Source organism: Vulpes lagopus, chromosome 7 (genome assembly GCF_018345385.1).
Source record: "Vulpes lagopus strain Blue_001 chromosome 7, ASM1834538v1, whole genome shotgun sequence".
NCBI lineage: Eukaryota > Metazoa > Chordata > Mammalia > Carnivora > Canidae > Vulpes > Vulpes lagopus.
Genome location: NC_054830.1, coordinates 7493237 through 7510426, shown reverse-complemented (window position 1 = coordinate 7510426; position 17190 = coordinate 7493237). Strand labels below are relative to the sequence as shown.

Sequence of the window (17190 nt, the reverse complement as noted above, 5' to 3'; positions counted from 1 at the left end):
AACATTTTGAAATATGCTCTTCTCATTGTAAATATGTTGTCATTTCAATAAATGTAGACCTACTTCATTGTTTTTAATGGCTGCATGTTCTTCCACTGTTCAGAGAAAGTATAATTTAGTGACCTCTAATGTTGAACATTTTTTTTAAGGGAGGAAATGTATTTTTTTAAGGATTTTAAAAAGATTTTATTTATTTATTTATTTGACGGAGAGAAAGAACAAGCACCAGCTGGGGGAGCAGCAGAGGGAGAGGGAGAAGACAGGCTCCCCACGAAGCAGGGAGCCTGATGCCGGGCTGGATCCCAGGACGTTGGGATCATGACCTGAGCCTAAGGCAGACACCCAACGGACTGAGCCACCCAGGTGCCCCATGTTGGACATTTCTAATAGTTCTTTACTTTTCTTTTCTTTTTTTTAAAAGATTTTATTTATTCATTAGAGACAGAGAGAGAGAGAGAGAGAGAGGCAGAGACACAGGCAGAGGGAGAAGCAGGCTTCACACAGGCAGCTTGATGTGGGACTCGATCCCAGGAATCCAGGATCACGCCCTGGGTGGAAGGCAGGCGCTAAACCGCTGAGCCACCCAAGGATCCCCATTCTTTACTTTTCTAACCAATACTGGAATGGGCATTTTGTGCCTTTAGGTTTTTATCCAACTGTTTCTATCAGATGAATATTTTAACAATTTTTTAAAGATTTTATTTATTTGAGAGAGAGAGCTTGAGCAGGGAAGAGAGGGAGAAGTGGGCTCCCTGATCACCCAGTAAATATTTAAAAAACTGCAATGGCTAGGTCAAAAGGCATGCAATTACATTTTTGATAAGTATTGTCAGACCATTCTTGGAAAGCTTTATGTGCCAACTTCTACCAACACTAACGAGCTATGAAAGTTCTTTGCCCACCCCAGGATGGTCCATTTTTTTTTCATTATTTGCCAGTATATTGTATATATATATATATATATATAATAAATATATAATACATATAATATACTGATTATATATATATATATATAATCTACTTAGGAGCCCCTGGCTGTCTCAGTCAGTGGAGCATATGACTCTTGATCTTGGTGTTTTGAGTTGGTACCTCACTTTGTTTTTAAACATTTTTTTTTTAATTTTTATTTATGATAGTCACACAGAGAGAGAGAGAGAGAGAGAGAGAGAGAGGCAGAGACACAGGCAGAGGGAGAAGCAGGTTCATGCACCGGGAACCTGATGTGGGATTCGATCCCGGGTCTCCAGGATCGCGCCCTGGGCCAAAGGCAGGCGCCAAACTGCTGCGCCACCCAGGGATCCCCTGGTACCTCACTTTGGACCTAGAGCTTACTTAAAACTAAATAATTTTTATTTTTATTATTATTTTTTAAGATTTTATTTATTCATTCATGAGAGACAGGCAGAAACACAGGCAGAGGGAGACACAGGGAGCCTGATGTGGGACTTGATCCCAGGAATCCAGGATCATGCCATGGGCAGAAGGCAGGCGCTAAACCGCTGAGCCACCCAGGGGTCCCCAAAACTAAATAAATTTTAAAAATAAAAACAAGTGTTTTAATTTGTACTTCTTTATATTTTTATTCCGTGAAAGAGGGAGAAATATTATCCGTCTCAGGATTTTGTGCAGGTGGAATAAAGTAGCAATAATAGGAGCAGCGGGCTGGCTTGGTGGAACATGTGATGAGTTCAAGCCCCATGTTGGGTATAGGGCTAAAAAAAAAAAAAAAAAAAAAAAGGAGCGATGATAATGAAAGTATCAGGTCGTTATCTAGTAGCTATCATTGTGGAACAGACAGTAGGTGAAGTGAGGTCTCTGCCTTCCCTCAGTGCCGTTAGATCACTTCCAGGCCTCAGTTTCCTATAATAGTATATATCTCCAGGACTGCTGGAGGGCCAATAAGACAATCCACCTAATGAGTTTGGCACAGGGCACGACCCTCTAAAGGCTGGAGGAGCCAGAATCATTTGTCCCAGACCACATAGCTTGTGGAGGTGGCTGATGTCAACTTTAACTTGATCTGACTCCACCCCTTCCCCAGGTTTCCCTGTTTTCTTCAGATTGCAAGGCCTTGGTGCTGTGACTCACTGCCCTAGGCCACCTTTGCCTGAAGAGAGATGAACTCCCCACCACGAGGATTTTAAAGAGCCAGCTGGTGGTCACATGCCCACTTCTGCCCTCTGACTCACATTCTCAGATTGTCACAGTGTCCCAACGGAGGAGGCATTTGGGACATCATGCTTACACTTAGGGCAACCGAGGTCCAGAGCAAGAAGTCTCATCAGCCTTCCCCTGAAGCCTGAGGTTGGTGCTGTCGCCTCCTGACCCTCAGCCCGACACCCTTTCCCCGACTCTGCCTCCCTTTGAAACACTCTCGGGAAAACGTCTGTCTCTTCTTTACTTCTTGCACAAAGTTCAGATTCCCTGGAAACTTCTACCTAGTTTTCCAGCCTTTTTTTTTTTTTTTTTTTTCTGCCCTCTCTGGGTGCAGGCTGGACCCCACTCTTCTGGGTCAGGATATCTACATACTATAATGTCTTCAAACCACAGTGAAGCCTGCAAATCTTTGTACCTGCTAAATCCTATACATTCGCCCTCTCGGGTTCCAGAACTGTACAGTTTCAGATGGGAGCCATTGGCTACATGTGGCTACTTAAGGTAAAAGGAAAATGAAAACTCCAGCTCCTCAGTTGCACTAGCCACATTTCAAGTGCTTAACAGCCACTTGTGGCTAGTCGCCACCACGTTGGATAGCACAGATAGAACATTCCCATCATCTTAGGTTTCACTGGACAGCTCTGCTCTAGACTGACTGGGATTTTTGTTATCCTAACTTTATAGAGGAGACAACGGAAGGTCAGAGATCATGCCCAAGGTCACACAGCTGGAGCTGGGATCTAAAGTACTCCCTGATAACTAGACAGGAATAGTAGAGTAGGCAAGCCAACCTCTTCTTAGATCCAAGGAAACTGCCCTCAATTTGTTTCAAAACACACATACTGTGAATATATATATCTTTTGACCGCACTGCACTTAACCACTTAAGTGCTGTGTATGTGTGGATCTCAATTTATCACACCGCAGAGGCAGCCAGGATTCTAAATCAAAAGCTCAAATCACAAATGATTTTGTTAGCCATATCTTTATCCCCTTGGGAAATTCTCCTCATTAGCATAAATGAACGTCAGAAACATCGGTGAGATCAAGGGTTTGTCAATTAGGCTGATAAGGGATCCCTGGGTGGCTCAGCGGTTTAGTGCCTGCCTTTGGGGCAGGGCGTGATCCTGGAGACCCTGGAGACCCTGGAGACCCTGGAGACCCTGGATCGAGTCCTGCATCAGGCTCCCTGCATGGCGCCTGCTTCTCCCTCTGCCTGTGTCTCTGCCTCTCTCTCTCTCTCATGAATAAATAAATAAAATCTAAAAAAAAGGGATCCCTGGGTGGCGCAGCGGTTTGGCGCCTGCCTTTGGCCCAGGGCGCGATCCTGGAGACCCGCGATCGAATCCCACGTCAGGCTCCCGGTGCATGGAGCCTGCTTCTCCCTCTGCCTTTATCTCTGCCTCTCTCTATCTCTCTGTGACTATCATAAATAAATAAAAATTTAAAAAAAAAAAAAATCTAAAAAAAAAAAAAATTAGGCTGATAAAGGTTGGAAAAAACAGGATCCCTTGAGCGGAATTAACAGTACTCAAATATGCGGATTGGTTAAAATATCTGAAAGTCACTCACTCCCCAACCTTGAATGAATATGCAAGAAAATATCTGAAAGTCACTCACTCCCCAACCTTGAATGAACATGCATTCAATGAACATGAACAGCTTCCATCCCAAGGCAGTCTGGTGGGTAAATTTGGGAGGATTCGGCTCTCCTGATACCGATCACAAGGCTTACAGGCTCAAAGCAACACAGAGCCCTGCCCTTAAGATGTTCAGGTTTGGGGGCACTTGTCTGGCTCAGCCAGTAGAGCTGATCATACCATTTTTGATCAAATGACTGTGAGTGGTCAGCCCGGGTGGCTTAGGGGTTTAGTGCTGCCTTCAGCCCAGGGCCTGATCCTGGAGACCCGGGATCGAGTCCCACATTGGGCTCCCTGCATGGAGCCTACTTCTCCCTCTGCCTCTGTCTGTGTGTCTCTCATGAATGGAATCTTTTTTTTTTTTTTTTTAATGATAGTCACACACAGAGAGAGAGAGAGAGGCAGAGACACAGGCAGAGGGAGAAGCAGGCTCTATGCACCGGGAGCCCGACATGGGATTCGATTCCGAAATCTCCAGGATCGTGCCCTGGGCCAAAGGCAGGCGCCAAACCGCTGCGCCACCCAGGGATCCCATGAATGGAATCTTAAAAAAGAAAAATAATAATAAAATCTTGGGGCTCCTGGGTGGCTCAGTTGGTTGGGCATCTGCCTTTGGCTCAGGTCGTGATCCCAGGATACTGGGATCCAGTCTTGCATCAGGCTCCCCACAGGGAGCCTACCTCTCCCTCTGCCTCTATGTGTCTTTGTGTCTCATGAATAAATAAATAAAATCTTAAAAAAAAAATGTCCAGGAAACTGGGAATTCATAGAACTCATAGAGGTAAGTAAATTCTCTTGTGCCAGTTTATCAAGTTTAATGTCTGCACGGCAGAATTTGACCAGAGAACCTTTTATCACGGCCTGGCAGCCAGATGGTGGAGGCATTATCAATCAGGCCCCCTTGAGGTTCCCAGGAATGACTCTGAGATTCCAGAAGTACCCAAGAGTTATGTCAGATACGCTGTGTAGGGGAAGTAGGGTTTACCTAGGTCTGTTGGCCTCTGAAGACTGGTTTGAACCTCACCTGGAGTCCCTGAGGCAGCACCTGGCCCAGGCCTGGGGGGGGGGTGTCTGCCCCTCGCCACACTTAATGCACTCCGTTCAAGTTCTATCTGCTTGGGGTGGGATGGGGACAGAGCCTTCCTTTTGCCTTATCCCCACCCCAGGCAGACAGCGCAGGAGAGGTGCACCCACCAAAAACAGGGTGGGAAAGGAAGTCACATAAGACAGGAAGATCAGTGAAAGCCTCGGTTTAATTGGAGACAAGATCAAAGGATTGATTATCGATCAACGGACCGACTGATTGATCGTCAAAGTGGACAACACAAGAGCAGCACAGGGGGGGGTCCCGTGCCCCCCGCTGGGGAGAGGAGCCCTGATTGGGGGTGGGGTTCCATCTCGCCAGTCACACCTGGGTAAGGGGGAAGGGGCAGGCTCTGCTCAGCCCTCGCCCCCTACAATGACACGACTTCCCATCAAGCGGCAGCGCCGAATCCACCCATTTGGGGTCTATGGTACAGTTTGTATAATACAGTGGGAGTGGGTACTCTTTCTCTGGGAGACCCCACCCCTCCTTCCCCTGACTGGGTCAGCTGGGGAAGGGCAAGTTTATTTCCCTTTTTGCCTCTGTAGAATAATTTACAAACCAACCATACAATATGTACAAAAAAAAAGAGAGAGAGAGAGAGAAAAGAAAGAAAACCCAAAGAAGTCCCACTCCAGTCACTGGCTGGGACAGAAACTACTTTTGCTACAAAAATGAACCCTGTACAGCATCGTGGGAGTGGGGGTGGGTGGTACATCCCACGGGGACGGACAGACAGATGGAAGGCTGGGGGCGGCTGGGGGCTACAGTACCGTGTGCTCAGAATTGGGGGCGGGGGAATGAGAGAGAGGCCCTGCCTTGCCCAGCTGCAGAATTGGGCTGGGGGGGCATAAAAGAGGAGGAAGATGGGGAGGGGAGGGGGGGGTCTTTCCTTCCAAACAGTCCCCCATGGCTTGGAGAAGAGTAGCCTTGCATCTGTCTGTTGTATTGCTCCAGGAATAGCTAAGGGTGGTGGGGTAGTGTGGCCAGGTGGGGGTGAAGGAGAAATGACTTTGGTTGGTGCCAGGGTGGGAAGGGCTGCCCAGAAAGGGGATGTGCATGTACACTGTTATTGCTTCCTCCTAGGGCAAAGGGTCATGAAGGAGGTCAGGAGGATGCTGGATGGGGGGTGCCCAGGAGGGGGGCTCTGGGCCTGGCCGCACCCCACACAACGTGCAGGTGGGAGCTACTGCAAACCCCTCTCCTACAGCCATGGGCATCATTAAGGCAGAAACAAGAGGAGAAGCAGCTGGAAGGAGGGGTGTGGTTCAGAGCCACCCCCCCAAAATGGAGAAAACTCAAACAGAACCCAAAGTGGAAGGGGAAAGGGATGGCAAGCCAAGGGGGGGATCAGGCTCTCCTCAAACCTCAGACGCCAGGTTGGTGGTGTGAACGTCCCTCCAGCACCCCCCTCTGCTACATCTTAAAGCACACAGCTTCTTCCCCTGTCCCCCAAGTTAGTATTGCCAGGTTTGTGCAAAATGAGGTGGAAGACTTTGGGGGAGTGGGGTGGGCGGTGAACCAGAGAGGGGCTGGAGCTGGGGCCTCCCACGGTGACAGCCCCCTCTGAGCACCCCGCCCAGAATGGCTATTCCTGGTCGGGTTCCAGGGACCCTCCAAAATTCAGAAGAAAAACCCGGAGGGAGGCGTGATGCTTGCTTGGGCCCAGGCAGGGAGCCCTAGGAGGCCGGAAGACTGAGCCTGGAACCTGGGGAGAGGGGGACGCACTGGGAGGGACACAAGGGGTGTAGTCGGTGGGGGGAACAGGAGCGTCTACAGTGGCTGTGTTTTATCCTGGTTTTTTTTTTTTTTCTTTTTCTAAAAATGTAACAATTAAAATTCCAAAAATAAAATCCCTTCCGGGACCTCCGCCCCTTGTTCCCCAGCCCCCACCTCCAAAAAGAGGCCCCATGGGTGGGGGTGGGGGGAAAGAGGAAAAAAAGAAAAGAGAAAAAACCCCACTTTTCTGTTTTCTTTTTTCTTGGGAGGCCCAAGAGTCTTTGAGGCAGTGGAGGAGGTGGTCGGGGGGTGATGGTGGTGGAGGGAGGCAGGGAGAGCAACAGGGAGCAGGGCCTGGGACTCAGGTAGGACCTCCGGCTGATCCCCACCCGCCAGGAGCTGGGGGGGGCGGGGGGTCCTCGCCAGATGTTCCTGTGCACGCACTGCACGCCCTCTTGGCAGCCTGCTCTTTTTGGGCCCCCACCTCGGCCGCCATGGAGGGGAGGCCCGGGAGGCCCGGGGGTTCCTCTGGAGGGGGCAGGGTCCTCAAAGCAGGCAGAGGGGGGCTCTTGACAGACAGGGCCAGGAGGCCACCACAGCCCACGGCATCCACGGATGCATCTGGGGACCTGGCCTTGTCCTTGCCTGCAGCCACACTATCTGCTGAGTCTGCTTGCTGTGTGAAGCACGGTTCCTCTACCTTCACCTCCATGGGCATATCCTGGCCATCAGCCTCCAACAGGTCCTCGGCTGGGGACGGATCCTGAGCCATGGACAATCCCTGTACTTCGAATGCACCTGGGGCAGTAGACACCTCCTCCTCCTCTTCCTCCTCCAGTGTCAGCTCAAATTGGAACTTATCAGGTGGGGGTGGGTGGCCTGGCCCTCTTGGCTCCTCTTCTGGCGGTGGTGACGGGCTCTGCCGAATGGCACTGTAGTACCAGTCCCGGTTGTCCTCCAATGTGTCCAGGATCTCCTGTGCATCTGGATGGACCAGGTCAGCCCACGTCTCCCACAGCGGGTGTACAATATAGTCGATGAAACCCACCTGGAAGAGAAGGAACTAAGATAAAAACTGGCGGTCCGCTGGTGCACATTGTCCTGCCATGCTGTGGGATCTAGTAAAATTTGCAAGATGCTGACAGCATTTAGCCTAGCAGTCTTGCTTCTCCAGATCCACCCTGGAAAACCTCTTGCACTGATAAGAAGAAAAAAAAACTTTACACATGGGATGCAAACAAATACTGGAAACCTTCAGATATTGATTGGTTGGCAATTAGTTTTAAAAAATTGTGGTACCCCACAGATACTAATAATGACATTTTTTTACAATGAAGAAAAACTAGAAATTTAACTCCACGGCAAAGTATTGGTTAACTCACTGTGATATTACCTTTCCTCCTTGTTAACAGAATCTTGATTTTTCTTGGTGGAGGCAATGCTTCCCCCCATACAGCTGAAAACTACATTTCCCAGCCACTTTTGCAAAAAAAAAAAAAAAAAAAAGGGTGGCAATGTGACCACAGGTAGATGGAAGATGGGAGCTGGGGTGGGGTGGTAGTAGAGGGTAGGGGTGCTGCCTCAGCTGGCAGAGACCTTTCCTCCCTGCTACGTAGCCAGAATGGCTACAGCTTCAACAGCATCCGTGACCATGGGACGGATCTTTGGGGACAGAGGCCCCACGCTTCGGATGATAGAAGTCTCCTAGGTACCTGACAATTTCATGGAGCCAAAGGGAGCTAAATTCTTTCTCTAGGCTTTTTTACATAAGAGGGAACAAAAATGAAGGCTTATCTTGTTTGAGTCACTGTGAATTTTAACTCCTCAACACCTCAATGTCCAGCCACAGGAGAAAAACCATGTCTTCCCAGAAACCACTACCTATCTATATCTGTGAGAATACCATACAATAGTCAAAAAGAGTGAGTTAGGGGATGCCTGGGTGGCTCAGTGGTTGAGCATCTACCTTCAGCTCAAGGGGTGATCCCGGGGTCCTGGGTTTGAGTCCCACATTGGGCTCCCCACAGGGAGTCTGCTTCCCTCTCTGCCTGTGTCTTTGCCTCTCTCTGTGTCTCTCATGAGTAAATAAATAAAATATTTTTTTAAAAATTTAGTGCTTGTGATCACTGGGCCAGAGGCAAGAGGGACGTTTATCTTTGTGTGATCTATGAAAACAAAACTTTTTAAGTAACAATAGTATAAAGAAGATTGCTAGGGGGAATGGTTACACTTACAAAGCAAACGTTTATTGAGAGCTTGCTACCATCAGACTTCAGCTCAGAGTGTGATCCCAGGGTCCTGGGATCGAGTGCTGCATCGGGCTCCCCGCAGGGAGTCTGCTTCTCCCTCTGCCTATGTCTCTGCCTCTGTGTATCTCTCATGAATAAGTAAATAAAATCTAAAAAAAAAAAAAAAAAAAAAAAAAAAAGAATGAGCTAGGGGTTCCTGGGTGGCTCACTAGGTTAAGTGCTTGCCTTTGGCTCAGGTCTTGATCTCAGGGTCCTGGGATTGAGCCCTGCATCAAGCTCCCTGCTCAGCGGGGAGTCTGTTTCTCCCTCTTCCTGTACCCTTTCCCCCATGTGCATACTCTCTCTCTTTTTCAAATAAATAAATCTTTTTTCTTTTTAAAATCTTTTTTCTTTAAATAAATCTTTTTTTCTTTTTTTTTTTTTTTTTAATTTTTATTTATTTATGATAGTCACACAGAGAGAGAGAGAGAGGCAGAGACACAGGCAGAGGGAGAAGCAGGCTCCATGCACCGGGAGCCTGACGTGGGATTCGATCCCAGGTCTCCAGGATCGCGCCCTGGGCCAAAGGCAGGCACCAAACCGCTGCGCCACCCAGGGATCCCTTTTTTTTTTTTTTTTTTTTTTTTTAATTTTTTTTTTTAATTTATTTATTTATGATAGTCACACACAGAGAGAGAGAGAGAGGCAGAGATACAGGCAGAGGGAGAAGCAGGCTCCATGCACCGGGAGCCTGACGTGGGATTCGATCCCGGGTCTCCAGGATCGCGCCCTGGGCCAAAGGCAGGCGCCAAACCGCTGCGCCACCCAGGGATCCCTTTTTTTTTTTTTTAAGGATGAGCTAAATCTATGTGTAGAAACTTATATCTCCAAGTCATTGCCTGGAAAAAGGCAAGCTGCATAAAAATAAGTATATGTTGATAAAATTCATCTTTATTTTATTTTATTTTATTTTAAGATTTTAGATTATTTATTCATAGACAGAGAGAGAGAGAGAGGCAGAGACACAGGCAGAGGGAAAAGCAGGCTCCATGCCAGGAGCCCGACGCGGGACTTGATCCCAGGACTCCAGGATCGCGCCCTGGGACAAAGGCAGGTGCTAAATTGCGGAGCCACTCAGGGATCCCCTAAAATTCATATTTAAAAAAAAAGCAGGGCAGCCCTGGTGGCTTAGCAGTTTAGCGCTGCCTTCAGCCCAGGAGTGATCCTGGAGACCCGGGATCAAGTCCCACATCAGGGTCCCAGCATAGAGCCTGCTTCTCCCTCTACCTGTCTCTCTCTCTCTCTGTCTCTGTCTGTCTGTCTCTCTCTCTGTCTCTGATAAATAAATAAATAAAAAATCTTTAAAAAAGAGCAAAACTTATTACTATTAAGTTGCACAAACAGAACTCTATCATAAAATGTATGAAATTGGTTTTCCCAGGAGCTGGAGGATGGGGGTGATCTGCATGCTCAGGGGATATTTGGAAGCATCTAGAGATATTTTGGGTTGTTATAACTGGAAGGGGAGGATGGAGACCAGGGATGCTGCTCTACACCCTACCATGCACAGGACAGCCTTTGAGACAGAGAACGATGCAGGCCCCAAACGTCCACAGTACCAACACTGGGTAAACGCTGGTCTGGAAAGGCATGCGCAGTGAACCAGGGAAAAATAGGTCTCACCAGGGAAGAGACCGGAAGTAGGGAGGGTGAGAAACTTTCACGTTCACACTTTACAAACAAGATTGTGTTTCTGTACCTCTTGTTAAGTTAAATAGCACACGATGACGAATCATTGCATCTCATTTCAAAATCCACCAAAAATCAAGGATAAGCATCTGCCTTCGGCTCAGGTCATGATCCCAGGGTCCTGGGATTGAGCCCCTCATGGGGCTCCCTGCTCAGTGGGGAGTCTGCTTCTCCCTCTCCTTCTGTCCCTCCCCCCAACACCCCTACCGCCCAGCCCTCCACTGGTGCTAACTCTCTCAAATAAATAAATACATGTTAAAAACAAAAACAAAAGCAACCACCAAAAATCAAGGACAAGATCAGTGACCAGGTTACAGGGAAGCTGAGAGGCTGCATTGATGTAAGATCTGTAACTAAGAACTGGGTAAGTATTATCATTAATGCTATTTGGTGGCTACAAATGAGTTCGATCTGTGTGACTCAGGTCTCCAAGTTGTGAGTCCACAGTTTGCTTGTTCTGTAGGAGAGAACATGCTACAAATTTCCCATCAAGATAGAAAAGGAAAAAGGCAAATGGAAAAACTTGACTTTGTAGAGGGGCAGGGCAGGAGGAGCTTCTAGGCCTTGGAGCTCCTGGCCAGCATGAGCAGGGAAGGGCCACCCTGCTGCCTTCCATAGGGGCTATAGAACTGTACCTGAGACTTCTCTACCGAGGCTGTGTGCTTGTCGCACATGGGGCTGATCTCCATGCCCCGCTCACGTTCACGGTCACCCTGCTGAAAGAACTCGGCCATGATGCGGTCAGTCCACTGGCGGTACAGCTCCAGTGGCTTGGTGGGGTTGCTGAGGTCTGCACAGTGCACCATGTTCCGAAGGACCTGCATGAAGTGGGGGGCCTTCAGAGGCCATGCCCCTATTCCAGTGTGGGGGCTCATGCTCCCTTACCACCCCCTTTATGGGGAGAGTGAGAAGGGGTAGTGGGGATATGGAGAGAGGGAGGGGAAATGAAGAGAGGAGACAGAAAGGTAGAGGGAGAGGAAAGAAGGCTGCATTGGGGGAGGAGGAGACAGGAAAGGGTTAATGAAGGAAGGGAAGAAATGAGGAGGGATGGCAGGAAATGGTGGTTGTGAGGGAGAGATGGGAGGGAGAGAGAAAAGAAAGAGACAGGAAGATGGGCAACAGGGGAGCCAGAGGCTGAGGGAGGGAAGCCACCCAGACCCAAAGGGCAGAGAGGAAGAGAGAAGGCCTAGGCTCCTTCTATGGTGTGTGGGCGAGCACCTGGATACGGTCAGAGTAGTTGTCCAGCAGGAGGACCCCCGAGCTGGTCACTTTCTTGGTCTCCACCATGGTCTTCAGGTCTGCCAGGAGGGTCATGTGTTTGGACATGTCCGTGGCCAGCACCTGCGGGTTTGGGGGCGTCACAGGGGCTGCAGAAGCCCTGTGCCTCTCAAGTTTTCACTCTACACAACCCATCCGCAGCCGCCACGCCCCCCTCCCCCACCAAGGGATGCCTCTCCTTGGGGCAACCAGTTCTGTACTCAGACCCTGCGGCTCCCCAAGCCTCAAAGGCATCACCCCCTGTCCCGTGCCCTGTCCGGTCCCCTCCCCCGGCCCCGCCCACCATGTCGATGACCATCTTGCGCAGGCTCTGCCGCTGGCGCTTGCTGAGGTTCTGGAAGATGTCACAGTTGTCTTCCTGCAGCAGCTTGAAGCCCACGGCCAGGTGGTGGTTCTCCAGCACCGACTCATCGTTGTACATGAGCGCCAGCTCCGAATCTGCAGCCCAGGCCCAGGCAGGGGGTCAGGGGAGGGCAGGAGCCAACCGGGTGCCTTGTGGGGTGGGGCAGCACAGGCCCCGCCTCCAACCCGGCAGGCCCCACCCCCGTGGGGGGGCCACTCACTGGTGTTGATGAGGAACTGGTTGGAGACCCCAGGATGGTCCACATCATGAATGGCAGCCGCGAAGAGGGCCGCAAGTATCTCCAGGTCCGTGAACACAGCCTAGGGGCAGAGAGTGGGGGTTGGAGAGAGATGGGTTAAAAAGATTAGGGAGGGGTCTGAGAGACAGGATAAGAGAGAGACGGAGGGGGGGGGTCACAAAGGGGCGATCAGGAGAGTGAAATAAGGATCAGAAAGAGGAACAGGATCAGAGAGGGATGGAGGTCAAAGACCTAAGGCCAGAAAGACAAACAAGATGAGAGATGGGGTTGGGGGGACTAGGGGGCCAGATAGACAACCAGGACATGGGAGATGGGGATACGGAGACTCAGGAGCCAGATAGACAAACAAGATATGGGAGATGGGGTTGGGGAGACTCGGGGGCCAGACAAACAGGACATGGGAGATGGGGTTGGGGAGACTCGGGGGGCCAGACAGACAAACAGGACATGGGAGATGGAGTGGGGAGGTACTCGGGGGCTAGGCCGTGCTCACATCTAGCGCGGGTGTTGCCAGCAGCACATGGGTAGACTGCAGCACATCGGCCGCGTGCAAGCTGTTGTGGTAAGCCACATCGGGATGGTAGTGGTCCTCCAGGGTCAGCATGTAAGTCACCATGGTGTCCACTGGGATGCGGAACTTCTTTAGCAGGTCCCGTTCCTGAGGGTAGGTAGGTATGGGGGGGGGGGGCAGTGACTCCTGCTGGTTCTCTGCTCCCCACCCTGCCCCCTCCCTCATGCCCTGCCTCACTCAGCCCATCTTACCTGAAATATCGTGTACATGATGCAGCTGAGTGAACGCCCTCCAGCATATTCTGAGACGCAGAAGATGTTCAGGCCCCACTTGTTCAGGTTCTCCAGTTCCTGGTGGAATTGGAGGCCAGAGGTCACAAGACCCAGGGCCAAGCCCCTACCCACTTGGGTGATCTTCACCCCTCTTAACTCTTTCCTAGAAATTCAGAGCTCTGGTCTGAAAAGAGCACCATTATTGCTCACCCAGTGGGTGACGTGCTCAGCAGCACAGAAGTTACTGTCCATGTCCTACTGGGTCAGAAGATAACAAAGCAACCACAGCAACTGTGGACTGAGTGATGATTATCTGCCAAGCATTACACTGCTTGATCTCATTCACTTGGTTTGAGACCTAAAGCTCATAGGAACGAGGAGACTTACCCAAGACCCTGCATCTCAGTGGCAAAGCTGAAACGTGCACTCAGCTTGGCTGGTCCCAAAGCACAGTTTAACCTCTGAGCTAAACTGCTCAGGGGGAAAGAAACATGGGCTCATTTTCCATGTCTCCCTAGAACCCAGAACAGTGCCAGCATGTAGTAGGTGCTCAATAAGCACTGCCACTGGCTACTGCTGGCTTGTACGTTACAATAGATGTCAGCTGAGGGAGCCAACAAGAAGAGTGCACCACGTCCTGCCATACGAACCAGTGTGAGAGCCTCTTCGTTTTAGGTATCACGGAAGAGCCAGGGGCTGAACCCAGATCTGGCCTGTAGTGGATGCTGCGGGGCATCTGCCAAGATCCCCTTCACTGACCAGAGCATGCTTCCCCACCTGCTGGGACTGTTGCTTAGCAAGACTCATGCTGCTCCTTTCTCCAGAAAACTGCTCTTGCCCCTCCCCACAGGAGCTACACGGAGGAGGCAATGCTGTGCGCTCTGGGGGCAGCCCACCACCAATGACTGACACAACACTCTTGCCTCAAGGTGGGCTCAATTCTGTGGCGCTGTGCACGCTCCAGAGCTCCTCATGGGGTCAGGCTGAGGCCAGACTCTAGCTGACACTGTCTCATTACTTAGCTCCTTCCCATCCTGCTTCCTCTACTCTCCTCTCTCCTCGGAGTCTCATAAACCAGGATACCTGAATCTTCATTTCAGACTGACCCAGTGCCCAGCCCTGGTTTGGGCCTGTCCTGTCCCTCTCCAGTGCAGCCCCTGCTGAGCCGCCACTCACTTGGGCCAGGAGCTCCTCTTGATCTGTCTTCACCCCAAAGCGGGGAATGCTGGAATCATTCAGGCTGCTGCTGTGCATCAGTTTCTTCACCCCTGTGATCTGAGACATGGGCTGGAACTGCGGCCCAGGGGGCGGGGGCTGCTGGGAGGGTCTCTGACGTGGGGATGGCTGTTTTTCTCGATCCTTCATTGTGGGTGATGGAATCTCCACTTCGTTCTGCTTGTCTGCAGAAGATGGAGGAGAGGCAAGCATGAGTAGCCCGCAGAGACCCCCTCATCTGGCCCTCATTTCCCCTCCCTTGCTCCCCACCAATGCCCTGGGAAGCCTCACTGGGGAGGGCAGACCCCTTTGGGTCATGCTGTGCGTTACTTATAGGCTGGAAGCCAGAAGGAAGGGATGAATTCTTCTGAGAGGTGGTGGGCTGGAGTGGGGACCCTGGGGCTGGTCCGCAGCTATGGGGTGGCCCCAGTCGAATCGCCAGGTTTGGCAGGGGGGTGCCATGGGAAGCCAGGAAGCGGGGTGGGGATGCTAGAGAGAGTCGCTGCCTGTTCTGTGTAGGCAGAGAAACTTGTCGGGCAGGGGAGACACCCTCGTGGTGCCCAAGAGCGCAGGTGCGGGTGGAGAGCACTGGGAGGAGGGAGGGAAGGGTAGTCTCTGGCTCCATGAACTCCCCCCACCAGCCCACCCCTTTGCCACCAGCCTGCCTGGGGGCCAGCCCCAGGAGCCTTCTTCCTGAGCTATCAAGGGCTTCCAGAGCCCAGCCCGGGCCACCCATTGTGACCTGGGGCCCTGCCAGTCCCCAAGAAGGCCTAATAGGGGTTATTTGCATGCCATGCTCCCATTGGCTGGATCTCAGAACTCTCCATGGCCACACCCCCACCGGCGGGACCATTTGAAACTCTGAACCCTTCTCTTGAGCTCGGGAGCAGGGCTGGTCTCTAGAATTTGGGAACCTCTGGTGATCAACTGAGAGGATGAAATTACCCTGAGTTCGTGGGGGATAGTCTCAGCTTGGGCTCTTGGGTTCAGAGATTAGGATGAGCTGGAGCTCCCGACGAGCTTGAGGTTTGTAATGAATTTGAGGTGTTCCATACAACTGTGTTGGGTATGGGAAAGTCTGGAGGAGGGCTCTACTGAATTTGGGGGTCATATCAAGGTGGGGGATTCTACTGAGTTTGGGAGACTGTTCAGCCTGGAGGGTTTTTAAAGTTTGGGGGACTTTTCTGGGCTCTTAAAGACAGCAGTTCTCTTAAGTTTGAGAACCCTAAAAAAAAAAAAGTTTGAGAACCCTACTGAGTGTAGGCATCTCAATGGTTCTCCCAAGTTTGAGAACTTACTGAGTGTAAGCGTCTCTCTTGAGTTTGTGGGAGGGAAATCTGAGTCTGGACATTCTGCTGAATTGGGGAAGCCTTTTCAGCCTGGAGGCATTTAAAATTTAAGAGTTCTATTTGAGTTTGTGGATTTCTTGAGGTCTTGAATTTGAGAGTTCCATTGAAGTTCCACTGAGGGTAGAGGGGCTTTTCTGCTTGGAGAGATATTTTTATGTGGAGGTTCTATAAAAGTTGACATCCCTCTGAGCGTGGGGGCATCAAGAGTATCTAGAGCATGGTAACCTTGATCTTTGAGGAATTAAGGGGCAGAGTCCCTTGGGCAGATGTCAGCAGTAGGACCTGTGGTCTGGGGCAGTCCCCCTCCAGTCCTGGCACACAGCCTCCCCACAAAGTGCTGCCCCTCACTCACCCAGGAATGTGGTGGAGATGTACTCAGAGACCTGGTTTCCTGACCTGCTCATCTCTGACAGGTGTGTAAGTTCACGGTTTAACATCCTCTTGAACTAAAGTGAAGGAGGCAAGAAGGAAGGAATGATGGGGAGACAGGGCATCAGAGGGTGGGGGAGGTCAGCCCCTCCCAAGAAACTTCTAAAGACCCCATGAGTCCCTCCTACTTTGCTGTTCAGCCAACAGAGCCCTCAGCAAGCTGCTGGAGGGGAGGGGTCAGCCTTTCCTCTCCTCCCAGGTCTGGAGGGGGACCCCAGGCTTAGAAGTCAGGACTCAGCTAGCATACTCCTCCTTCTTGAGGAAGGGGGGGCACCCCTCCCGAGACTTCCTCCTCCCCAGGGCCCAAAGGAGGAGCCAGAGGGGCACCTGTGGAAGGGAGGGGCTCCTGCCTGCCAGTGAACCAATTGGGTGTCAGGAGAATCCCGTCGCCATGGTGATGGGAGTCTCCTTAGCAACTCCCCCTCCAACCAGCTGCTGAGCTGGGGGAAAGGGGGGCAGGCCGCAGGCCCCTTAACCCTTGCCTTCCCAGAGCTACCCTGGCCCAAGTCTTCCCAGATAGAGACCCCACTTCCAAGGCATCCTGGCCCCCAGCTCCCAACCGCCCAGTTTGGAAGGAGAGAATACAGTGTTTCCTTTACAGGAGAGCATGCAAGTTCCGGGTGAAGAGAAGGTTTGGCAGGGGCAGGAGCGAATAGTGAGCTGAGGAAACCTTGTTGGGTCACCCAGGGGAGAGGGGTTCCCATCATAGCCCCCTCTCCCTCAACCTCAGAGGGCTGGATGGATGCACAGACGAATAGAGTATACCCAGAGCCAGACTTAGAGGTCCCTCCTGGTCCCCCCGTGCCACTTCACACAAGCGTCTGCTGTGACATTGTGCATGCAGGAGAAAGGGCATTGGTTCCCCGCCCCCAAGCTCCACCAGAGCACCCCCAAAGCAGGAGCAGACTCTGTCCAGAAAGGCAGGAGGGACACTGGACAGGAAGGGTGAGCTCACAC

The 17190-nt window shown here is 51.2% G+C and overlaps 1 protein-coding gene across 4 annotated transcripts in view; it reads right to left on the bottom strand.

Annotated features, from left to right (window-relative positions):
- Positions 1 to 5032: 5032 nt before the first annotated feature.
- PDE4A (phosphodiesterase 4A) overlaps positions 5033 to 17190 on the bottom strand; it is a 42487-nt gene continuing 30329 nt past the window's right edge. For all 4 annotated transcript variants that reach the window (XM_041762542.1, XM_041762545.1, XM_041762546.1 and 1 more), the window contains 9 exons: positions 16157 to 16250; positions 14417 to 14640; positions 13220 to 13318; positions 12951 to 13115; positions 12419 to 12518; positions 12139 to 12293; positions 11796 to 11918; positions 11213 to 11395; positions 5033 to 7648 (listed from right to left, as the gene is read on the bottom strand). In XM_041762542.1, the coding sequence (XP_041618476.1) occupies positions 6962 to 7648; positions 11213 to 11395; positions 11796 to 11918; positions 12139 to 12293; positions 12419 to 12518; positions 12951 to 13115; positions 13220 to 13318; positions 14417 to 14640; positions 16157 to 16250 (1830 nt within the window). In that variant the 3' untranslated portion in view covers positions 5033 to 6961. The remainder of the gene's footprint in view (positions 7649 to 11212; positions 11396 to 11795; positions 11919 to 12138; positions 12294 to 12418; positions 12519 to 12950; positions 13116 to 13219; positions 13319 to 14416; positions 14641 to 16156; positions 16251 to 17190) is intronic.